The sequence below is a fragment of the Notamacropus eugenii genome, chromosome 4, assembly GCF_028372415.1.
Source record: "Notamacropus eugenii isolate mMacEug1 chromosome 4, mMacEug1.pri_v2, whole genome shotgun sequence".
In the NCBI taxonomy this organism is placed as follows: Eukaryota; Metazoa; Chordata; class Mammalia; order Diprotodontia; family Macropodidae; genus Notamacropus; species Notamacropus eugenii.
In genome coordinates this window covers 59,457,404-59,481,392 of record NC_092875.1, presented here as the reverse complement: position 1 = coordinate 59,481,392, position 23,989 = coordinate 59,457,404, and the positions used below count along the sequence as shown (strand labels likewise).

The 23,989-nt window shown below is 44.2% G+C and overlaps 1 protein-coding gene across 1 annotated transcript; it reads right to left on the bottom strand.

Moving 5' to 3' along the window:
• Positions 1–19,739: 19,739 nt before the first annotated feature.
• Positions 19,740–22,200, bottom strand: KLF2 (KLF transcription factor 2). Its single transcript, XM_072601276.1, has 3 exons — positions 21,993–22,200; positions 21,033–21,873; positions 19,740–20,492 (listed from the first exon to the last, which is right to left on the bottom strand). Exons 1-3 carry the CDS (start codon positions 22,065–22,067, stop codon positions 20,317–20,319), a joined length of 1,092 nt encoding a protein of 363 aa, XP_072457377.1. The 5' UTR covers positions 22,068–22,200; the 3' UTR covers positions 19,740–20,316.
• Positions 22,201–23,989: the final 1,789 nt, after the last annotated feature.

The following is a 23,989-nucleotide window of genomic DNA, read 5'->3' as shown; positions in this document are numbered from 1 at the left end:
GACAGACTGTTGTGTGAGAGGAACCACAAAACAGCCAGGATTGCTGGATCAATATGTGGAGGGAAGTCAAGTGTGAGACTACTGGAAAGGTAGGAAGGGGCCAGGTTGGCAAAGGCTTTAAATGACAGAGAAAAGCTTCTGCTAGTCCACAAGGAGGAGAAATAGTACTAATGTGGGGATGGGGAATAGTGGGGGCGGGAGGGAGGTGGGGGGAAAGGGAGAGTTACAGGGAGTCAGATTTCAGCTCAATATAAGGAAATGTTGAAAAATTAGAGCTGTCCAGCAATGCTTCCTCAGTAGACAATAAAGTCTGGGGGTTTTTTGCTTCAAGTAGGGGTTAAAGGCGTCTTCTAGCTTTAAGGTTCTTAGAATTACAGAATCCTGGTACTGCGAGGTGCATGGTTCTCCCTCTGATTCTCTGGCACTCTGCTTTTGAAATAGGCAAACTGCTTTGTTGTAAACTACCTGGAAGGTAAACTCCATGAACCTGTTACTCACTGCACCTCACCAGCAGTGACTGTCCCTGAAAGTTAAGTAAGATGATGTCAGAGTAGATTCTTAATCTGAATATTACAGATGTTTCCTGATGATACCACGATAAGTTAAGTGGTTCAGGAACTCTCTGTAGAGGAAGAAAATGCCTGGAAGATCACACAGAGGTAGCTACTTCAAGGAACACGCCTTTGAGGACCAATCTGCCAGAAAGATTTTTTTTTTTTTAGTGTCAGCAGTAGGCTCTGCAGAGACCAAACCAAAGGGAAAAGAAAAGACTGCCAGCAAGTAAAATTAGTGTGAGCCAGGTCAGTGATACTTTGCAATAAACCTTTTAAGTCATTTTTTTTCTCTTTGAGGATGCCACCCACCTAAGGACCCTGCAAAACAGCTGGCTATTCGTGTATAAAGGACTGTCAAAAGAATGCCTGGGCTGCTTTGTTCTAAATAAAACCCAAGTGCCTGACTTGTCCCAACAAAGTCATGTCCCATTAACAGGAAGTAAAAAACGTAAAAGCATCCCCTGTGAATTGTATTCTCTTTGCCTTCTACCTCAACAGGGCCTACCACTTAGGAAATCAGCAGGTCAGAGGTGATAGTGACCACCTCCACTCAGCTGGATGCCTGTGCTTTGTGAATTCAGTTTCATGAAATGCCTGTCCTTTCTGGTGTTCTTAGCACTGCATTAGGTACATGAGTCTTTGACTCTGAAACATCACCCCCCCAGACCCTTTTGCACTGGGGTTTTTGGATTGCAACAGCTGATTTTATGCACGTCTCGTTCTTGTAGGTGCCTCATTTTGTTTTCTTTGTAAAGCAAATGGGATTTCATTTTTTTAAAAAGTTAAAACGTAAGTTTTATTTTAAATTAAAATTTTATATATTTTTTCATCATCAAACACTATTTTTTACCTCCTTCTTACCTTCTTCCCTCCCCACAATGGAAAAAGAAAAAAGAAAAACAAACCTTTTGTAACAAATAAGGTGTTTCATTTTAAAGGAAGGCAGAATAGTGTAATGGGACAAATTGTAGACTTGTCAAAAGTCCTAAGTCTTAGCTCTGTTACTTACTGAGTTTTGTGACTATGAGGAAGCCCACTAGACTGTGAGGTCCTTGAGATCAGGGACTATTTTTCTACTCTTTATTTCCCCAGCACATAGCAAAGTGCCTGGCACATAGTAAGCACATAATAATTCTTAATTGACTTCTCTGATCTTCAGTGTTCTCATCTGTAAAATGGAAATGGTACTTGCAATGCCCATTGAAGACAGAATTGTAGGGAAAATGCCTTATGTATCCTAAGGAAGTAAGCTATTATTATTAAGAGGGGTGTTGTTGTTTAGTGTTTTCAGTCATGTTCGAGTCTTTGTGAACCCTTCTGAGATTTTCTTGGCAAAGATGCTCCATTGAGTGGTTTGCCATTTTCTTCTCCAGCTCATTTTAGAGATGGTGAAACTGAGGCAAACAAGGTTAAATGACTTGCCTAGGGTCACACAGCTAGTAAGTGTCTGAGGCCAAATTTGAAGTCAAGTCTCCCTGACTCTAGGCATGGCCTCTATTCGCTGGGCCACCTATTATAATAATGATAAAGATTATAAATATGTTATGTTGAGCTTTGCTTAAGAAGCTCTTTACATGTAATATTTCATCGCCACCTTGGGAAGTAGGTGATTAGACTCTTATTATTTACATTTCAGAGATAAGAAAATTGAGGCTCCTAAAAGTTGTGATGGGTCCAAGGTCACACAGGTTTAAGGGGCCAGGACAAGCCTGAAAGTCACATTTCCTGGCTCTGATCTAAATTGAATGCTTTCCCATCTATACCAGACATCCTCCCAACAGCTCTTTCAAAGCACAATTGCCTGGAATTTTAAAATTGGTTTTTAAAGTGCATGAAGATCTTTTGGTTTGAGAACAGTGAATGAAATACCCCTGTTCTTGACCAAGTCAGCCCCTATTTCAAAGTGCCTTGCGATATTCATCGGGTGTGATGGGTGTGAGCTGTACCCTTACACCGCAAGCTCCCATCCAACCCTGAGGGTGACATGTCTGAAAATAGAAATGGGGCCAATGAGCTGCTAAGAAACCAAGATTTTCATGTTACCCTGAAATGAATTATTTTCTCACAATTTTAAACTTGATGGTGTTGGATAATATGGAAATATTTTTACATGTATAATTGATATCACATCTCTTGCCTCCTCAGTGGGTGGAAGGGAGAGAATAAGATACTCAAAATTTTAAAAAATGTTATATATAATAAATTGAATTTGATGGTGTTGCACACACCCCTTATTTGAGCTAAGAAAAGATTACCTTTTTTCCCTCAACATTTTAAACACTTTCTTAACCATCTCTGAAACTTTGAAGTCCAGAAGTAGGCTAGAGATTACTGTGCTTATCCACTGTATGAAAGAAAAATGCTCCGTTTCTGCCTTTCAAACAGTATGTTCTAAGGCCCCTTCAGGATCGGATATTCTGTATTTTAAGGGATCTTTCAGCTTCTACATCCTGAAGCTTCCCCCTACCCCCAGCCCAGGTCTGACCTTCTATTTTCTAAGTCTTCTTCCGGTTCTGATATTCTATATTCTAAGGAACTTCCCAGCTCTGACATTTTAGTTCTAAGAGTGCCTCCCCGCCCATTTCTAACATCTTATGTTCTAAGGTCCTTCCCAATTCTGACATTCTGTGTTCTAAGGGCCCTCCCATCTTTGACATTCTGTGTTCTAAGGGCCCTCCCAGCTCTGACATTCTGGGTTCTTGTAATGTTAATTAGATCTCCACCATCTTTGAGAACCCAAATATTGGTGCTTCTCTCTCTCGTAGCTATGTATGTAATGGTCAGACAGTTGCCTCTGTCTGTGGATCTGTGATGTATGTATTGCTTATGGTCAAGCAGCTGGAAGCCCTGTCAATTATTATTCCTTTGTATTTTCTCTGAAGTTCAGGGTGCTGACTTTTCCCTCTAAACTAAGTGAATAAAACATGTGCCTCATTAAAGTAGATTGTTGGCCCCTCAAAAGTTGTTTTCTTTTAAAAAAGCAGATCTGAGAATCTGTTCATCAGGCCCTCCTGTGTGTGCCGGGGTCCTTGCTGATACAGTTCTAAGGGCCCTCCCAGCTCTGACATCCTGTGTTCTAAGGGCCCTCCTGGCTCTGACATCCTGTGTTCTAAGGGCCCTCCTGGCTCTGACATTCTGTACGTTATGTTCTGTACCTCCTTCCAGGTCTGGCACTCTGTGTTTTATGTTCTTAAGGCCCTCTAAGCTCCAAGGCCCTCCTGGCCTCTCTAGTTCTGTTACTCTTGAGTCATACTGCGTTTCACTTCCACCATCATGACCATTATGTAACTTAGTTTTTCTCTTCTTCAGAAGAAAAATTAGTTTCAAATGGAACTGTTGAGGTCAGGGAACCATAATGTTAAGGTTTGGGGTGCTTGGGACCCCAAAATACCAACCCCTGGGTCCTACATGAATGAATTCCACCCAAGCCTTTTTTTACCCCAAGAAAAACAAAGTTTATTTAAGATTCACCATTACTGGGTTGACTCTTAAGAAGCCTCACCAGTTGTGACTCTTGTATTCACAAGGGGACCAGATAGAATCTGAGCTAGATTAAATCTGAGTGTCTTCATTGAGACAAGAAGGATTTTATATACAGAAAGACTGTGGGAGGGATCTGAGGGTGGTCTAGTAGTCTGGGATGACTGGAGGAGGGATTCCTGGAGGGTCCTGAGGAGGAGTATCTCTATGGGACTGGGGTGACTACAGGTCAGAACCAAGAGTGGGATTTTGATGTGATCAAGGGTGGGAAACAGCTGGAGGCAATCAGGGGAGGCAACAGACAATGGAGGGCTAGGGTGGGAAGGGCCCCCCCAAATCCAGAGGAAACAGACAATGAAGAGCTATAGAATCAAGGATGGGAAGTAGCCAGAAGTAGAAGCAATTGGACAAAGCTCTAATGAAAGGGTTATGGCCTCAGGTGAAAGCTAGATCAGGTGGGAAGATTGATGGAGAGTTCAAGGGGGTTTCCAGAGTCTGTATGTCATCAAGACTAGTTGTTTAGAATGGTGGATATGGAGTCAGGAAAGCCTGAGGTCAAATGTGGCCTCAGACACATATTAGCTGTGTGACCCTAGACAAGTCACTAACCTCTCAGCCTCATTTTCCTCACCTGTAAAAATGGGAATGATAGCAGCACCTACTTCCTGGGTTGTTATGAGGATCAAGTAAGATAATACTTTTAAAGTACCTTGCAAACCTGAAAGATTAGATCAATGCCAGCTATGATGATGAATCTGCTCTTGCTGGGAGTTAGGAAGGGGAAGGAAATGTCATTCAAAGAATTTTAAATTAGTGTTTGGTAGTAATTCCCCCAGAGTTCCTCTTGTTGGAGGCTAACAATCCCACCTCACTTTCTATCATAACTTGTTTCATATATACAGAGACCAGTGCTATTCCTGGCAATTTCAGTTTCAGTATTTTTAAAGCTTAAATTTAAATAGTTGTATCTTGTCTGAAAGTGATACATGCATTTCTTTTAAAGGTTTGCTGTATTTTAAGTGTGATTTTTAAAAAAAATCTCATAGCTAAATGCAGCCCCTCCTCCACCCTCATGTAGATCAGATTTTATAATAGACACCAATGATGGGGGAGAAATTCTCATTAATTCAGAATACAATCATGAGGAATCTGCAATAATTTAGATGGAAGGGAGACAGAGATTAAACCTTACAGAATCAGTGAAGAAAAAGAAACCCATTGCAAATCATTTGGGTAAAGAATGAGACATGATGACATGACTGGGTAGAAGAGTTCTGAACTTGGAGCCATTCAGTCTTTGAATCCTGACGGGACCTGTAATAGATACGTGATCCTGGACAAGTCACTTTATCTCCTCCTGAATTTCATCATCTTTTAAATGCGGATAACAATGTCTGCAGTGCTTACATAATAGGCTGGTTTACAATGAATTCGTATATGTAAAAGCATTTTACAAACCTTATGATGATATATATACACATACACACACACACACATATATGTATATGTAAAGTTAGTCATTATAATTGATGAGGAAAGGCAGTATAGTGTAGTGGATACAGGGCCCAATTTGGAGTCAGGAAAATCTGTGTTCAAATTTTGCCTTTGACCCATACTACCTATGTGACATTGGTCAAATCACAAATTCTCTCAGTGCCCTGGCAACTCTAAGACCATCAATTATCAAGGATTTGCTGATCCATATTTGTGGAGAGAGTTTCCATACTGGGGTTTCTCTTACACTGGTGAAGTCACAGGTCCAGCCTAAATAATTTTTAAAAATTAATTTTTATTGATATCTTTTGTTTTAACTTCATCTAAATTTGCTCCTGTACCCCTCCCCATCTGCCCTGCCAGAGAGCCTGGCCATATAACAGAGCATTTTTCTAAAAGTGAAAGAAAAGAAAAAACAGTCAGCAAAAAGTCATCACCCCAAAAAACCCAACAAAACAACCCTCAAATATATGCAACAAGCCACATCTGTGGGATCTCCTCCTACCCCCTGCAAAAGAGGGGGAAGTATCTTCTCATATATCTTTGGGACTCTAATTTTGTAATACCAACAAAAACAGTAGCCATAGCCTACATTTACGTAGCCCTTTAAGGTTTGCAATCTCATTTGATGCCCACAACAACCCTGATATGTGCAATTATTACCCCTGTTTTAGAGATGAAGGAAACTGAGGTAGACAGGGACTCGATGACTTTCCCAGGGTCACACAACTAGTTACTTTCAATTGTTTTGCAGTGCTTGCTGGTTCTGTTTCCACATTGCTACAGTTACTGTGTAGCTTATCTTTTTGGCTCTGCTTACTTTGCTCTGTATCAGTTCAAGTAACTCTTGGCATATTTCTTGATTTTCATCATTAATTGTTTTCTTGTTCACAGCAATATAATTCCATTACATTCATGTACCTAAATAAATTATGAATGAAGAACTTTGATCTGTGAGAGAGAGGAGACATTAATTAGATTAGAATCACATAATCTGAGAACCAGAGAAGTATCAGAGCTGGGGAGACCTTGGAACTTACAATGGCAGAGCTGGGATGAGATCTTCAATCATCCAGATCAGTCCCCCCCCCTTTTTTAAATCAAGTTCCAGAGAGGGATAAGAGTTCCTTGAATTAACTCAAGGTCACAGGGCTAGTTTACTGTAGTTTGCTGACCATGCTACTCCCCAACTCTGTCAACATCAGTGGCCCCATATAATGTCTAGGATAAAATATAAACTCTTTTTCAGAGCCTGGTTCCACTCTATCTTTCCAGTCTCTTTATGCATTACTCCTCTTTCTCCCTTTTCTCCTCACAAACACACGACCCCATGTTCCATTTCTGGCTGTCCCTCATTCCTTGACTATTCTCTCTTCTCATCTCTGCTTCATGGAATCCCAGAATTCCCAAGCTCAGATGCTAATTTCTATGTGAAGACCTTCCTGACCCCTTCCTAAACTGATCTATGTTTATTCTACTTTATACTTAGGGGTGGTGTCTTCCCCAGGAGAATGTAAGCTTCTTAAGAGAAGGGACTGTCTCAGCTTTTGTCTTTATGGTCCAGGGTTTTTAATGGCTCAACGTTTGATCCAATAAACATCTAATAAATGTTTGTGCATTGATTAGTGTCAGAACAAGAGTTAGTCATGGTACCAAAAACACAGTCATAAGGCTAGTTGAAGGAAGCTGGAATGGTCCTCTCTCCCAAAAGTGACTCAGTTTCATTTAAAAAAGAAAACAAGGTCTCTAAAGTTCAACAGGAAGCACCCACACCAAGATCTTTTCGATTTGTGCCTTGGATCCTTCCTATGAATGATAGCCAAAGTCCCAGGGGCTCCTGGCTACCACTCTGTATTATCTTAGGTTTGGGTGGCCCACCTGACTCAGAACCACTGGCAAATGACTCTCAAACCAAATTGCAGGGAGTAAACAGACTTGATGGACCTCAGTGAAAATTAGGTTGTAAGGATAGCTATTAGCAAAAATCAAACTTGTGGAGGAACTAGGGTTCAAACTAGCAGGTGCTCAGTTGACAAAAAAGACAGAGCTGGCTAGTGGAAAGAGCACCAGACAAGGATTTGGGGCTCTTGGGTTGTATAGTTCTTACCCTGTGTTGTTTTTCTTTTTAAATTCACTGTGTGACCTTGGGCAAACTTCTTAATCTCTTTCAATCTGAATTTCCCTATCTGTTGGAGGAGGTTGGATGAAAAAATCTCTAAAATTCCATTCACCTTTGACATTCTTTGAATGGTTCATATGGCTTGTCTTCCTAATCCCACCCTTTTTTTCTTTCAGACAGCTGGGAGGATCTGAGGATGGAAGGGAATGGTCACTGAGTGTGGGTTAGAGCATAGAGCTAAGCCTTTCCAACCCTTCAGCGTGAGTGCATGCTAAAGACAGGTCCACTCCTCCCTGATAGTCTCTTTTACAACAACCTTCTAGCCATGACTTTTCCTATCCTTGGACTTTTTGAATCAAAATGCAAGACTTTACATTTATCCCAATTAAATAACATTTTGCTGGAGTCCACTGTGTATTCTTAAGGGCAAAAGAAAAATTTTCACGTGTGAACTTGAGCATGGGATTTAATTAGGATAAGTGGGGATAAAATGGGATAAAAGCTACTGGGTGGCACATTGGATAGAGCACTGGACTTGGAGGGGCTGAGTTCAAATTTGTCCCCAAACACTTCCTAACTGTGTGACCTTAGGCAAGTGTCTTGACCTCTTTCTGACTCAGTTTCCTCATTTGTAAGAAGGGGATAATAATAACATCTACCTCCTAGGGTTGTTGTGAGGGTCAAATGAGAGAATATATATATATGACAGTTTGCAAAGCTTAAAGCTCTATTTAAATAGTACCTTGTTGGGGGTGTAAGCTCAGTTTTCACGTGAACAGTCTTGGGCAGGTAAAAGTGAGCTTACACCCCCAACAGTACCTAAATGAAATAAATGTAAAGTCTTACACTTTTATTGAAAAACAAAGCAACAACAATAAAAAAAACCCAATCCTATAAGCACAGAACAGGAAAGTTGTGGCTAGATAGCAGTTCTTGTGAAAAAGAATTGAGTTTTAGTGGACTTTGACCTCAATATGAGTCATCAGTTTATATGCCACATTAGCTAAAAAGCTAATAAGATAGTAGGCTGCATGAATAAAATGTAGGTGGTACAGCGGGTAGAGCACTGATCCTGGGCAAATCATTCATCCGCTCCCTGCCTCAGTTTCCTCACCTTTGAAATGGGCATAATAATATCACCCCTCCTTACACGGTTGTTGTGAAAACCAAATAAGGAATATATATACATATATGTACATACACACACACATATATATACATACATGTACATATATACACATATAGATATATTTTTATATATACATATATAAAACCTTTTTTGTACATGTATAAAATATGCTTGTGTATATATATGTATATGTATGTATAATTACCTTCATTGTGTGTATGTGTACGTATGGTGCTTCACAAACCTTAAAGCTTGATAGAAATACTAGCTATTATTCTTATGTAAAGTGTCTAGATTGAGAGGGTAATGGGAATAATTTTGCTATATTCTGGCCCATCACAATCCATCTGGAATACAATATTCAATACTGGGTACAAGATTTTTAGAAAGGAAACTCATAAGAGAGAATTTGTCCAGGTTAGTGAGGATGCTTGGAACCAAGCTATGCAAGAAATAGTTGAATGAGGTGGGATGTTGAAGCCAGAAAGAGAAGGCTTAGACAGATCATTAGAGTGGGGAGCCGAGGGAGCATAATAGCTATTTTCAAATATTAGAGACGCTTTTATGTTGAAGAGTGATTAGATTTTCAGTGGGTTGAACACAGTGTGTTTGCACATAGATGTTTAATAAGTGTTTGAATTAAATTGAATTAGTCTGGCCCTGATTGGCCCCAAAGGGGGCACTAGGCCCAGTGGGTAAGAAGCTAGAGGGAGACTGAATGAAATTTAGAATAAAGAAAAGCTTGCAAGCAGTGAGAGCTGTCCAACCATAGAACAGACTACATTAAATGATTCTAAGTTAACTGACACTGAAACTACTCAAACAATGCCTAGGAGACCACTTCTCTGGATGGGGAGAGAGGAGCCTCTTTAGGTAGTGACCTGACTTGTTGACTTCTGATGTCCTTTCCATTTCTGAGTCACTGTAACTTGAAGCTTTGATCCCCATTAGGCTATGATTCCTTCTGGAAAAGGGAACATTTTAATTATTCATCCCCCTTCTCCCTCTTCATGGAACTTGTAAATTCTGTCCATTCACATTGCATAAAATATATTCCTTAATCATTTTGATGGTTCTTCCAAGACTACCTTCTCAATACTGTTTTTAAAAATAGGTAGATAGAAAGTAAAACTGCTATTGGCCATCTAAACTTTAAGTGAGAGTGAGTTTCAGATCCTTCTTTGAGAATGGGTTTTGCTAGAGAGAAGGCTCAAGGACCCTAGGAGCATTTAGACAGGGGTTTTGGAGTCGGGGACCCCTGTGGCAGTCTGGTGAAACCTGTGGACCCCTTCTCAGAATCGTGTTTAAATTCACAAAATAAAATACACAGGATTGCAAAGAAAATCAATCATATTGGAATGCAATTATCAAAAATTAAAACAAAAACAATCCAAGTTCATGGGCTGCAGCTTAAAAATCCCTGCTGTTTAAAGGCAGGGTTATAGCACCAGGAGACTGGGGGCTCTGACGTTTCCCAGTTTTTGCCTTTAGCTAGCTTTCTAGTTGGTGGAAGTAGAGAATACTCTTTGCCAAGAAAACCTCAAATAGGATTGAGGAGAATTAGACACAATCACAAAGCCTTCCATTTATGTAAAGAGGAAACCTGTCCAACCATGTTGTTGTTCAGTCATTTTTCATACTGGAAATAGTACATGAGGAAACTGAGGCAAACAAAGTTAAATGACTTGCCCAGGGTCACACAACTAGTAAGTGTCAGAATCTGGATTTGAACTCAGCAAGAGGAATCTTTCTGGTGCTCTATGCACTATGGCGCCACCTAGCTGCCCCTGTCCAGCCATAAATCACCCTAAAAGGCCTTAGGGACATGTAGGAAGATGGGCATCAAAGGCATTTAACAACTTGTCCCAGCTGGGAACACACCGTTCCCTTCACTAAGCACATCTTGGGCTCTCAGCAGCCACAGCAGGTTGTGGAAATATCCCAGTCATCTTTGCTGTGCTCCCTTCCTGTCTCTCCTGCGTTCTCAAATCCAGGTTCAAAGTTTCCAAATATTTTCCTGGAAAACTAGATTTACTGGACATTCAAATAAAAACACAGGAAAGGAAATAGAGAAACAACACACTAAACCATTAAAAAAATAATCCTTATGGAAGAAAATCTTCCACTGAGGTTCCCCTCTGGTTCATCGTCTTGGCATGGTGATGTCCCTGGACTTTTGGAAGACTCTCCCCATGGGGCACAATTATTGGCAGACAGAAATGCTTTTAGTGGCAGTCTGGTGACAGAGTCTGTCTGTTTTCTGAGGACCAGCCCAGCTAAAATGCAAGAGAGGCTCTTTAGTAGGTGTCTGTCTGGCTACCAGGTGACATGATTTGGCCACAACAGTTCATGAAAAGACCTACAAAACCTACCAAAACACAAAGGACTCCAATGGGCAAGGATGGAGGAAGTGATTCACATAGATAAAATCGCTGATTGTGGGCTTGTGTGTGGAAGAAAACAGAATAAGTCCAAAAGAAGTCCACAAGACGAAAGAACTGCACTCTCCCCTCAATCTCTCTTGTTCTTTTTTTTTAATCTGTTCAGAGATTTGCTGGTAGATCTGTTTTTAGAATTTCTATTATATCTATTATTGTTCATTTGTTTTTAGTTGTGGCTGACTTTTTGTAGCCCCACCGAGGGTTTTCTTGGCAATTTATTTCTTTCTCTGGCTCATTTTACAGATGAGGAAATGGAGGCAAATAGGGTTAAGTGACTTTTCCAGATCTAAGGCCAGATTTGAACTTGGGAAGATAAGTCTTCTGCCCGCAGGCCTCACACTCTATCCACTGTACTACCTAGCTGCCCCATATTAGGCATAGAAACATATAAAAACAACATGACACTCTTGGGTGCAAATGCTAGGGGAGTGAGAGAATGGGAACCCAGGAAAGAGACTTTTAGGCAAATATGGGAAAAAGGAAACTAGGAGTGGGTACAGATCAATGGGGGGTTGCCTAATCAGGGACATGGTAGAGGAGAGATCTACCTTGGGGCAATGTCCTTTCTGACACCTGCAGTAATTCTAGGAAAGAGGAATGGTGGTAAAAGATATTCTATGGAGCAAGCTCTGCAAGGTAATGACAGAAAGTGCCTAGAAGAGAGAGCCTAAAATGGATGCCTTGGAAGCTTTGATTGCATGATGAATAGAGAGAATTGAGAGAGACTAGATAATTATAGGGGTCATGAATCAGAGAATAAGGGTCCAGAGTAGACAGAAAGGGTGGAAAATGAAGAGAATAAGGGAAATGCTTTTTTGGAAAGGGATGCCAAAAATGAAATTAAATAAAAATGAATAGGACTAGTTGAAGGGGAGGAAAGGAAAAGGGAATCTACTTGACTGAGAGGAAAAAAGGATGTGAGGGACAATTATATGTTCAGATAAAACCAGGAGAGAAAAAGGAATTAGTAAGCAAAATCCAAAGGAACAGGGTTAACAAATAAAAGGAAGAGATCAGACATTAGGGGAAAAGATCTAGTGAAAATAGGGCCACCTTAAAAAAAGACTAAAGTAACTGAAGGAATATAATACTGCAGTTATAACAGAAGAGTGAAAAATCACACTTGAAAAGGAGAACCCAATTTAGAGGCAGATGGGGAAAAATATAAACCTAACTTTTATAACTTTAAATATGAATGGATTAAACAATCCAATAAAATGAAAAAGAGTGACAGATTAGATGAGAAGAAAAAACTCTACAATTTGTTGCTTACAAGAATCACATTTTAAAAAACCAACATGCACAAAATAAAATTGAGGGAATAGAAAAAAAAAATTTACTATAACATCATGTGAATCCAAAAAAGCAGGAGTTGCAATTATGCTAACTGACAAAGCAAAAAATCAACACAAAAAATAAAAAGGGAAACTCTATTATGCTGAAAGGAACCATAGACAACAAAGTAATATCAGTAATAAACTTATATATTCCAAATGCCTTGGCATCCAAATTATTAAAGGAAATATCTGAGTTACAAGATAACACGTAGTAACACAAAAGTGAAAGGAGACTTCAGTATCCTCTCAGTTTTGGATAAGTCTAAGAAAAAGATATAAAAAAGATAAAAAGAATGGAAAATATGGAATTGAACAAATCATTGGAGAAACCAGAGCTAAATTGGACAACAAAAGAATACATATATTTTCAGCACCACATGGAACTTGCACAAAATTGAGAGGTATTGCAAAGAAAAAGCAAAAATAGGAAATACTTTACAGACCATGATACAGTAAAAATAGAAACTATTTCAGGAATCACAAACAAAATATACAGGTGCAAATGCAGACTTAATAAAATCCTAAAAACAATGAGTGGATAAAAGCAATGTAACTTTGCATGTACTCACGTCAGATTAATTACCTTTGTATTAATACATCATGGCAGATTCTTAACATTAGGTTCATGAACTTAAAAAATCTTTTTTGATTATTGTATTCAATATGATTGGTTTCCTTTGTAATCTAGTTTATTTTATACACTTAAAGACATGATTCTGAGAAGAGGTTCCCTAGGCTTCACCAAACTGGCCACCAAAGGGGTCCGCAACAGAAATAAAAAAGGTTAAGAATCCCTGAGTTTTATTTTTTACGAAGTCCATGGCATACAGCATCACATTTGATCCTTTATAACACATATTCCACCTGAGTAGGATGAATGATACCATTTCCATTTTACAGATGGGGAAGTTGAGTCTCATGGAAATGAAGAGTGGTGTGCAGTTAGTCAGTCAGGATAAGGGCTTGAATCCAGGTCTCCTGACTCAATGATGTAATCACCACAGGCAGAAGTGAATTGGTGTTTATACATATATAGTATCTGCAGACCCTTAGATAGTATACTGTGGAGTTACTGGCTTACCAATAATAAGGAGGCAGGCATCTGTGGTTCACTGAAAAGAGAGACCTGCATTGGGAGTTAAGAAACTTGGGCTTTAGATCCAATAACTAGTTCAGAGTATTCCCTTCCTGACCCTCAGTTTCCTGATTTGTAAAATGAAAGGGTTGTACTTAATTGATCAATAAACATTTATTAAGTACCTAATATTTGTCAGGCACTTAAACCACGTGCTGAGAATACAAAAAGAGGCAAAAGATAGTCCCTGTCCTCAAGGAGCTTATGGTCTGATGGAGGAGATAATGTGCAAACAGATATATGCAAAGCAAAATATCTGCATCTCTATCGTCTATCTATCTATCTATCTATCTATCTATCTATCTATCTATCTATCTATCTATCTATCTATCAGATAAATTGGAAATAATTACCAAGGGGAAGGGACTAGAATTAAGAGGGGTTGGATAAGGCATCCTGTAGATAGGATTTTAGTTGGAAATTAAAGAAAGCCAAGGAGGTCAATGGTCAGAATGGAGAAGGGAGAGCATTCCAGGCAGGAGGGAAAGCCAGAGAGAATTCCCTGAGCCAAAGAAATGGAGCATCTTGTTGGTGGAACAACCAGGACTCAGATTATCTCTAAGGTCCCTCTCAGTTCCAATAATTTTTGACACAGAGCATGAAGCAGCTTAGACTTCTTCCTTATAAAGGAAGGATATTTGTTTTCAGATCTAAGAATACAGAAAGTCAAGGGCAGTTATGTCATGGCAGTGGACAGAGTGCCAGAGACGGAAGACCTGAGTTCAAATCCAGTCTCAGACACTTATTTGCTGTGTGACACTAGGCAAGTCACTAAACCTCCCTCAGCTTCAGTTTCCTCATCTGTAAAATGGGGATAATAATAGCATCTCCCTCCTAGGATTATTGTAAAGATCAAATAAGATAATATTTGTAAAGTGCTTTGCAAACCTTATAGTGCCATATATGTGTTAGCTGTTGTTGTTATTATTATAAGGGCTCACCTGAGCCTCAGACTTCATGACATGATCCCACCCACCTCAAACCAAATATTATTCGATTGTCCTTGGCAGCAGCACCTTCAGGAAAGGAAACCCAGTCATGCTGACTCAGGACTAGTCACTGTTTTCTGGTGGCACTCAATACTGTATTTTGGCCCGTGGCCACTTTCCAGCAAGAGTCCTAAGATCCCCATCTCCCTCTGAGTAATTGAATTGCTTTGCCCTCCTCCCCTGGATCCGTTGTTTCAGATGCATCTAATATTCAGTCCTACTGAGTTTGCAACCTTCTTTCAAAAAACCATGTGCTGGACATTCTCATCACAGTCACTTTCTTGGTGTTTCTAACACTGTGCCTTGCAACTAAATAAATGCCTATTGAATTCAAGATGTCCTGGAAGTAGATTCACAGGCTGGGGTTGGACTATAGCATAGCCTGCAAAGAGGCTCAGTGTCTGGGTGATATAGTGAGTAGAATTTGGAATCCTGCCTTGGACACCTACCAGCCGTGAGACCCTAGGGCTCAGTTCACTTCAGTTTCGGTTTCCCCATCTGTAAAATGGGGCTCATAATAGCACCTGTCTCACAGTGTTGTTATAAAGATCAAATGAGATCACTCATAGGGTGCTTTGCAAACTTTAAAAGCCCCTCTCTACACATCCTAGCTGTTACTATCATGACCCTGAGAAAGGCTATTGGAGTGATAAGAACTCTGGGCTGGAGCTGAGATCTAGGCTTAAGACCTCCAGGCGCTGCCACTTATGAGGTCTGAGCAAGCCTTTTATGATACTTAGTCTCCCCATCTATAAAATGGGGATGATGGTGCCTGAATTACTGGCTTCACAGGGTTGTGGGAAGGCTCAAACTAGATCATATACATAAATGCCAACGGGTGTTATTAGGAGATGAATGGGATTGTGTAGCTGGTTGTCTTGTGGTGAAAAGAAATGCTTAAGCTTATTAACACCCTGCTGGACCCAGCGAAGTCAGTTGTAATAATGGCTGGGGCTGATCTAGCGTGGAGAATGTCTCTCTTTCATCAGCATTTTGGAGAGGACCAAAGAAGAGAGGAGAGGAAAAAAAAACCTTCCGTCAACAGGTGTTTGGTTTCAGGGAGCTGAGTCAGCAGAGGATAATTGCATGTAAAGATTTTGCAGCGTCCCTGTTATGACTGATCCTTCCAGATTATGTCCTTTTGTCTCTTGATGAAAAATATATGAGTGATATTATGTAACGCTCTCTCCTCTATTCAATTGGAGACACTTAAGAAAACAGAAACTCAACATGAGTTTCATCCCCATTTTAGATGTGAATTTAATGAAACTCAGATGTAGTAAGACAACATGTTGGCTAGAAAACTTGGCAGGTGCATTGAAATCAGCTAGGAAAATGGCCTTGGGCAAAAGGGTTGAGTCGTCTTCCGTTGATTGTGGCCTGAACCCACTCTTGTGGGGAAACAAAACCAACTGCACTTAGATTGAAACTGTACAAGGTCAGAGCTGGGACTCTGCAGTCATCTTTGGTTCATTCCCTCTCACTCATCACTCATATCCAGTCAGTCACCCAACTCCCGTCCATCTGACAACATCTCTCAGATTCTGACCCCACCTTTCAGCTCCTACTTCCAGACTGTTGCCGTAACCTCCTTTCGGGTCTTCCTGCCTCCTCTTTTCAACATCCAGGCCATCCTGCCTACCAGAGCCATCCCAGGATTATCTGATTATTTGATTTTAGCCCCTGACAGCATTTCAGAGATCTGGGCATTTGTAGTCACTGGGCTCAAAATCTTTAGTGACATCAAGTTATCTTCCAAATTGTCTTCAGACTCCTGTGACTGGCATTCAAGATCCTCCAAGAGCTGGCACCTCCCCGTTTTTTTTCTGTCCTTATCTCATATCATTCCTCACCACATATGCTACAGCCTAGTCAAACTGAAAACTCTCTGCCTCAGTTCATGACCTGCAATCTCACACCACTGCCTTTGCTCTGGCTGATCCATATGTCTGGAATGTCCTCTGGCCCTCCTGTCTTTTGCCTGTTGAATTCCTACCCTTGCCTACTACCTGTGTTGGAGAAGGAAATGGCAAAAAATACTCCAGTATCTTTGCCAAGAAGACCCAAAATGAGTTCACGAAGAGTCAAGCATAACTAAACATCAGCCACTACTTGTGTGACCCAGGGCTTGCCACTCTCAGGCAGTTTACCTGTCTGTAAAATAGGGATAATAACAACTACCTCCTAAGGTTGTTGGGAAGCTCAGATAAGAGGATATTTGTGAAACATTTAAAGTGCCACCTTAATACGAGTTGCTATGGTTGCTCATCTTTTAAGGTACAACTCCAATACCAACTTCTCACCAGGAAGCCTTCTGTGATCCGCCCCCCCTTCTAGTAATGACATTCTCCCTCAGGCCTGATGGAGTTTTGTAATTCCACAACGCAGTTAAATATCATTTGATAAACATTTATCTAGACCCTTCTTTGTTCAAGGTACTGGGAGAACACAGACAAAAACTACAGGGACTTAGATATACTAGGCTATCTAGTTTACCTTCTGCACCCAATTTAACAGATGAGAAAACTGAGGCTTATGGTTAAATGGTTTGCTCAAGGTCGAATTGACAGTTTAGAGTCAGAGGTGGCATTTGAATGCAGGTACTTGGATTCCAGAAGCTGTAATCTTTCCACTACACATTGCAGGTTCTAGTTTCCAAGGAAGCTTTTACATGTATGTAATGTGTATCCTAACCACGTGTTGGTGTGTTATATCTGTACTAGTCTGAGCTCCCCGAAAGTAGGGAATATCACATCTAGACTTTCTATTTCCCCTAGTACCCAGCATAGTGCCTGTCACAGAGGAGTCAAAGAATAAATGTGGGTTGTAGTATAAGGTACCTTAGAACACAGAAAGTTAGAGATGGAAACGGCTTTGAAACACAGAATGTCAAAACTGAGTGGGACCCTAGAAATTACTTGGTCCATATTCATCTTTTTATAGTTGAGGAAACTGAGACCCACAGAAGAGAAATAACCTGATTTGTCAGCTAGTGGCAGAACTAGATTTACAATCTAGGTTTTCTGATCTCCCCAAGTCTACTGCTCTGGGATATGTACCCTCTTTTTTGGTACTAGGAAAGACCTTAAAGGAGCACCAACAGTAAATGAGCCAGGACTGATGAAAGAAAAAAAGTTTCATCATGTTTTAGGGTCAGTGCAGGACAAGAGATTTTTTTTCACATCTCAGGGGTCACATTCTGAAAACATATTTGCAAAAGAAGTAACAAGAGTAGAGAAATTTTTTTTTTTTAAAGAAAAACAAAAACCCTAAGTACAAGAGGAAGTTGGTGGGATGTTGATCTAGAAAGTTGAATCAAATGTTAATTTTCAATTTCTGCTTTCTGAAGATTACTTAACATACTCATCTGCCTTCACAGGTTTTATCTAGGGGAGAAGGGAAGGGAGGAAATCCTTAGGACTATTGCAACATGATGTGTGATTATTTTAAAATATGCTGTGCGATTTTCACTTTCTGGAAACAAATTGTGCAATTGCTAGGAACTAAGGTTTCCAGGGTTTTTTTTTTCCTTTTTTTTTAATGAAGACGTGTTGAATTAGCACTTTGAAACATACAAGCATCAAGAGTAAAATGTGAAATTTGTTCTTCCTTACCAGCCAGTGATCATGGTCCCAAGGCAAACCTGTTGGACAAAGGCAACACCTCAAAGTTTCAGGGGTGGGGTGACCTAGTGGTGGTTAGTGCAGTTACCTCAGATCTAGGATGCTTCGGTCCTGAGTGGAAGCCTTGTTTGTCAGTCTTAACCCCACTTTCACATCCATAAAATGGAATATATGGACAGTGCACCCATTTCTAAAGGCAGTTGCAATGGAAGAAGATTGGACCAACGATGAGTCAAAGGACCTGGGCTGGAATCAGGGATATCTCCTCTTTACTGTACAGGTGACCTTGGGCAAGACACTTAATCTTTCTAAACCAAATAAAAGGAAGGGTTTGGACTATAGAGACAGCCCTTCTACAATATTGGCAAAATATATCCAAAGAGTGTATCCAAACAGTAATGTTAAGTTGTATTTAACAGTGCTTATGTTGTTGTGCATCCTATGTTCACAAGGTAGTGTGTATGTATTCAACCCAATCAGTGTTCATAATCCTGGCTTGATCTTTTTCAGTGGGAGGCAGCTTAATGTGGAAGGAGTTTTGGTCTTCTGAGTCAGGACCCCTGGGTTCAGATTGAACAGACCCTTACTGGATTTTGAGCAAGTTTCTTTCCTTGATCAAGTCTTCATTTGTAAAATGGGGACGATGCTTGCCCATTGTCTCAAAGTTGTTGTGAAGATGAAGAGGAGAAAATGCATGAAGAGTACACTTGTCAATTGTGGATTACTAGAACTGTTCATGATAGTCACTGATTTTAAGATAAGCAATTCTATAAAGATTTTCTATATAAAAATTGTACAAAGAGGGTTTTTACAGAATCTTCCTTCAGTAAAACATGGACTTAGGACATGTAAAAATTCACACGGCAAGGAAGAAACTGAGCATACTGGAGTAGAAAATCCTTAAAGACTGAATCACTTCTTAATTGAAAAGTTTAGAGGATAACTCAGAAGCTACCAAAATAATACAGGGCAGTTTTTTTTAAGACCAATGGTTTTGAGGGTTTCGTGTCAGCTGGGTCACCCACCACTTTCCCCTAAGCCCTTGGGAAAAGAAGGTAATTGATGTATGAGACAGCCTTAAAATAAGCCTCCCTAGTTACAGAAATGCAGTGTTTAAATTTATAGGAAAAACCCACATGCTTGCTGGCACACAGTCACCACAGCTGGAAAACATTGAGACTATGAAAATAGCCCTGTACAAGCCCAACCCAAACTGACTAACTAAAACACCATTTCTAAAAAGGTAGTAAATCTTGCTGGTTTCTTCCCACCTCCCTCTAAATTTCATCTTTTTTTTTTTTTTTTGGGCTAATCTCATCCCTCCACCTCCTTCATTCCACATTCAGTGAGAGGCTGGCACCAACTCCCCAGGACAACTAGAGGTATATCAAAACTGCCAGTATTCAAAAAAAGTCATCTCTGGGTATGCATGGAAACATTCTTTAAAAGATGCAAAACATTTGTTTTTATTTTTTTTTAAAAATTGAGAAATCATTTTCATATAAAACAGAAACAGGCAAAAATGCCCATTTGTCCTTATATATTTACATTATTACAAGACTTGCAAAATACTTACATTATCCAACATTTTAGGCAGTAAAGTTAAGGCTATGTTTCTTACAAGGCATCAAGCCCTGCACTAGTGTAGACCATGGCTGAGAGTGTAATACTATTGCACCATTTTGAACACAAAATTCGTCAAGAAGTAGGGAATCTTCTCAAACCATGCCTTTTAGGTGAGATTTGAGAATCAGACAAAAGTGTCTGATTCCAGTCACTCAGTCCCACTGGGGTCAGCGTCAGGGGTTCTAATGCACAAACCTCTTTTTAAGTCTGTGGTCAGGATCCAATGAGGGGAAATGCCCTATGTACAAATACAGCGCTGCTGGACGCTAGCCTTTCACAAAAACCCAATAAATACCAGTCACATTCTGGGAGAAAGGAGTTCAGAGAGGTCCCTGGCTCAAGGCTCAGCTTGTAGTGCCAGCTACAGGCTTGCCTGGGGCGGAGCCCAGTTACATATGCCTCTTCATATGCAGCGCCAGGTGGTCAGACCGGGAGAAGGCTCTGTCGCAGAGGTGACACTGGAAGGGCCGGTGGCCCGTGTGTTTTCTGTAGTGCCGGGTTAGCTCATCTGATCGCGCAAATTTCCAACCGCAGCCGTCCCAATTACAGTGATAGGGTTTCTCACCTGCCAAGAGATCAGACGGGGGCATTGAGACCAGCAAAGGTACCAGGAGATACCTGCGCCGGAGGCTGCACGCTACACCAGGCTTAAAGCACCCCAAGCCACACACTCTTAACCTTAACTGCACGTTCCTCATACACAACTTCCCCATCTATGCTCTTCACCACGCTCCCCTCCCCCTAACATGAATTGCCATTGGAGTTAACACAGTAAACAGGGCATCACCCCACCCCCTCCCGGGCTGCCCCAGCCTCTCCAGAAGTGGCAGGGTCCCATCCCCGCTTCTGCCCCCTCCGCAGCCCTGCTCTCCCCCAGGGGCCAAGCTTGTGTTTCCAGGTGACCATTCCGGCACACCTGATTCTCTGCCCCGCGGGGGATACCCACTCTGTGCCTAAGAGGTGCCCAGTTTCCTTCCCTCCCCCCTTCCAGCTCCTGCAGAGGGGGCGTGTGCGCGCGTGTCGGGGATCCCTGAGAACAGTCCCAGAGGCTCCCACCCGCACGCCCGCGCCCCCAGCCCCGGCCCGGGCCCGCACCCGCACCCACCTGTGTGCGTGCGCAGGTGCGCCTTGAGGTGCGAGCTCTTGGTGTACGTTTTCCCGCAGCCCGCGTAGCTGCACGTGTGCGTGGCCGTTCGCTTGCGGGGCCACGAGCGCCGGCCGCGCTTGGGCTTGGGCTCTAGCAGCTCCAGGGGCGACGACGGGGGCGTGAGCAGCCCTCGGGCTGCGGGCCCCGCGGCGGTGGCGGCCGCCAGGCCCATGCCCTCGTCGAAGAGCCCGAAGGGGCCGGCGGGGTAGTGCAGCTGGGGCGGCCCCGGGAAGGCGGCGGCGGCGGCGGCCGGGCCGAAGGCGCCCGGGGGCCCGAAGGGGCGCGGCGCGGCCAGCCGCTGGTGGGCGTCCTGCAGCGGGCTGCGGCCGTCGGGACTGAGCGGGGGCGTGTCGGGGCCGGGCCCCGGGCCCAGCATGCAGGCCCCGCCGCCCTCCCGCTTCACGCAACGCGGGGGCCGGCCCAGGGCGGCCGCGAAGGCGCCGCCGTCCAGCTCGGGCTCAGCCTTGATGCCGTCGGCGAAGGCCCCGAAGGCGGACGGGGCCAGCAGGAAGCGGCCCTGCAGCGCGCCCGGAGCCGGGGCCGGCTGGGGCTCCGGCGCCGCCGCCAGCCCGTAGGGGGGCGGCTGCTGCTGCTGCGGTGGCTGCTGCGGTGGGGCCGCGGCCGCCGGGGGCTCGGGGTAGCAGCCGGGGGGCGGCGGCGGGTAGAAGGCGGCCGAGGGCTCGGGGGCCGCGGCGGCCTCGGGGCCCAGCCCGTCCAGCCCCATGGAGAGGATGAAGTCGAGCACGTTGTTGAGGTCCTCGTCGGCACCGCCGGGCTCGGGCTCGGTGCGGGGCCAGCGCTGCGGGAGGGAGACACGGAGAGGGCCGGTGAGGCCGAGGGCGGGGAGCGGAGGAGGGGGCGCGGGGGCGGCGGAGGGGGCGCGGGGGGCGGCGGAGGGGGCGCGGGGCGCTCACTCACCTCCTGGAAGCCGCGCTCCCGGCACGGGCTGGCGAACGTGGCGAAGGACGGCAGGATGGGCTCGCTCAGCGCCATGGCTGCCGGGCGCCCGGGGGGACGGACCGATGGACGGAGACCGACGGCCCGACTTGCGGGCGGGAGGGAGCAGGGAGAGGAGCGAGAGTGTGTGCGGGGCTGCCCGGCTGCGGCGATCACCGGCCGGAGGGCGGACTGACTGAGTGACAGGCGCGCGCGCGCCGAGCCGGACTCCGGGACCGACAGAACCACGGGCTGGGCTGGGCTGGGGGCTGACAAGGCTGTGAGTGGCGGCCCCGGGGCCCGCCCGAGCCTTATAACGCGGCGCGCGGCGGGCCGGGCCAATGGCAGCGGCGGCGGAAACGCGTCCCGGATGGGGACGAGCTCCGGGCTCAGCCTAAATTTAGCCGCAGTATATAAGCCGGCTGCGGCCGCGGCCGCGGAGGCTGCGGACCAGAGCCCGGAGCTCCGGCCCGGGCCCCGCCCCCTCGCCGCTCCCCCCGCCCCTCCCCGTCTCCCCGGGCAACGGTGTCAACAAGCGGAGCCTGCCGCGGCGAGCCGGGGCGTCGCGTCAGCGTGACGTGTGCGGATCCCCCTCCGCCCCCACCCCGCCAGGGCTTTCCCGGCTTTCGCCTGGCTCCCCGCCCCCTGCTCGGGGCTCGCGAGGAGGGGGGAGGTCGCGGGGGCGGGGCGCCACGGCCTGCGGCTGAGGGCCCTGGGCGCCCGGGCCGCGGGGGATGGAGGTGTGCGGGGCCCGGGGCCGGGAGGGAGCTCCCTGCTTCTTGGTCTGTCCCGTGCGCCCCTCGGGGGCAGGGGCTGCCCTGGAGCCCTGGCTGCGCCGTCCGCGGGAGCGGGCGCTGCTGTAACAGCTATCCCTGTCTTACTGACGTGGGAGCCCTTCCTGCGAGAGGTTAAGGGACTTGTCCAGGGCGCCCCGGCGTGGTTGGATTCCCACCGTGGGCACTGGGATGCTTGTGGAACTGAGGACAGGGAGTCTGCCTCCCGCTGCCCCCGCTGCCCCCGCGCCAGCCAGGCCCGCTTTACTTGGCTGGGACGGTGGCACGGTGGCACGGAATCCCTTCTCCGGCCAGGGTCCGGTCCTTTCCCTCAGTGGTCAGGAATGATGAGGGAGTCCTTATCTTCTGGTTAGTTCCCCAAATCTTTTCATCTTTGGCTCCAGTCCACCCTCCACTCAGCTGTCAGATTAATGTACCTGAAGCTCAGGGGCCACCTTGTCACCCCCTCCCACCATCCAGTTAACTCTAGTGGCTCCCTGCCACCCCCAGGATCAAAGAAGAAGCAGGGTGTTTTAGCCTGGGGAAGGGAAGACCTGAGGCTGGGGGTGGGGAACCTAACTGTTGGCAGTTATGGAAAGAGTTATCCCATCAAGTGTGAAAGACTTAGCGACAGGGATCCAAGACAGTTCCAAAAGACCCATGATGAAAAATGCTGTACACAGCCAGAAAGAGAACTGATAAACTCTGATGGCACGGAGAGAAAGAAAGAAAGCTATCATAAGGAAGGATTTCTTTTGCTTGGTCCCAGAGGGCAAAACTGGGAAAAATGGGTGGAAATTTACAGAGGGGGCTGCTTTTGATTTTGGTTGAATGACTGATATAAGAAGGAACTTAACTGTCTAAATGCAAAATTGATTACCTCTTGAGATGAAGCTAGATGACCACTTATTGGAGTACAGTTTGGGCTAGATGACCTTTGAGGCCTTCTCCAATTCCCCTGAGGTCCCTTGGAGGGAAAATGATTTGTCCAGAGCCATATAGTTAGTGGCAGAACTGAGATGGCTCCAGGGTTCTGATTCTCTGTTTTTGGACAGGTTCCTCCAAAAGAGGAGTAAGATAGAAATTATGTTTTAAACCCATATGAAATGACCCCTTCCAAGGATCAAGGTAGATGGTTACATCCCTTTTACTTGCCTTTCCATCAAGATTAGCAGTCATCATGATTATTATTTAAGATGAGAAAGT

What these genes read in the sequence shown, in the direction of transcription:
- KLF2 (XM_072601276.1), bottom strand. Translation starts at nt 22,067, where the DNA reads ATGGCGCTGAGCGAGCCCATCCTGCCGTCCTTCGCCACGTTCGCCAGC. An exon ending in GGGAGCGCGGCTTCCAGGAG is followed by an intron (nt 21,874 to 21,992) that starts GTGAGTGAGCGC and finishes TCCCTCCCGCAG; the next exon opens with CGCTGGCCCCGCACCGAGCC. An exon ending in GCACCTGCGCACGCACACAG is followed by an intron (nt 20,493 to 21,032) that starts GTGGGTGCGGGT and finishes ATCTCTTGGCAG; the next exon opens with GTGAGAAACCCTATCACTGT.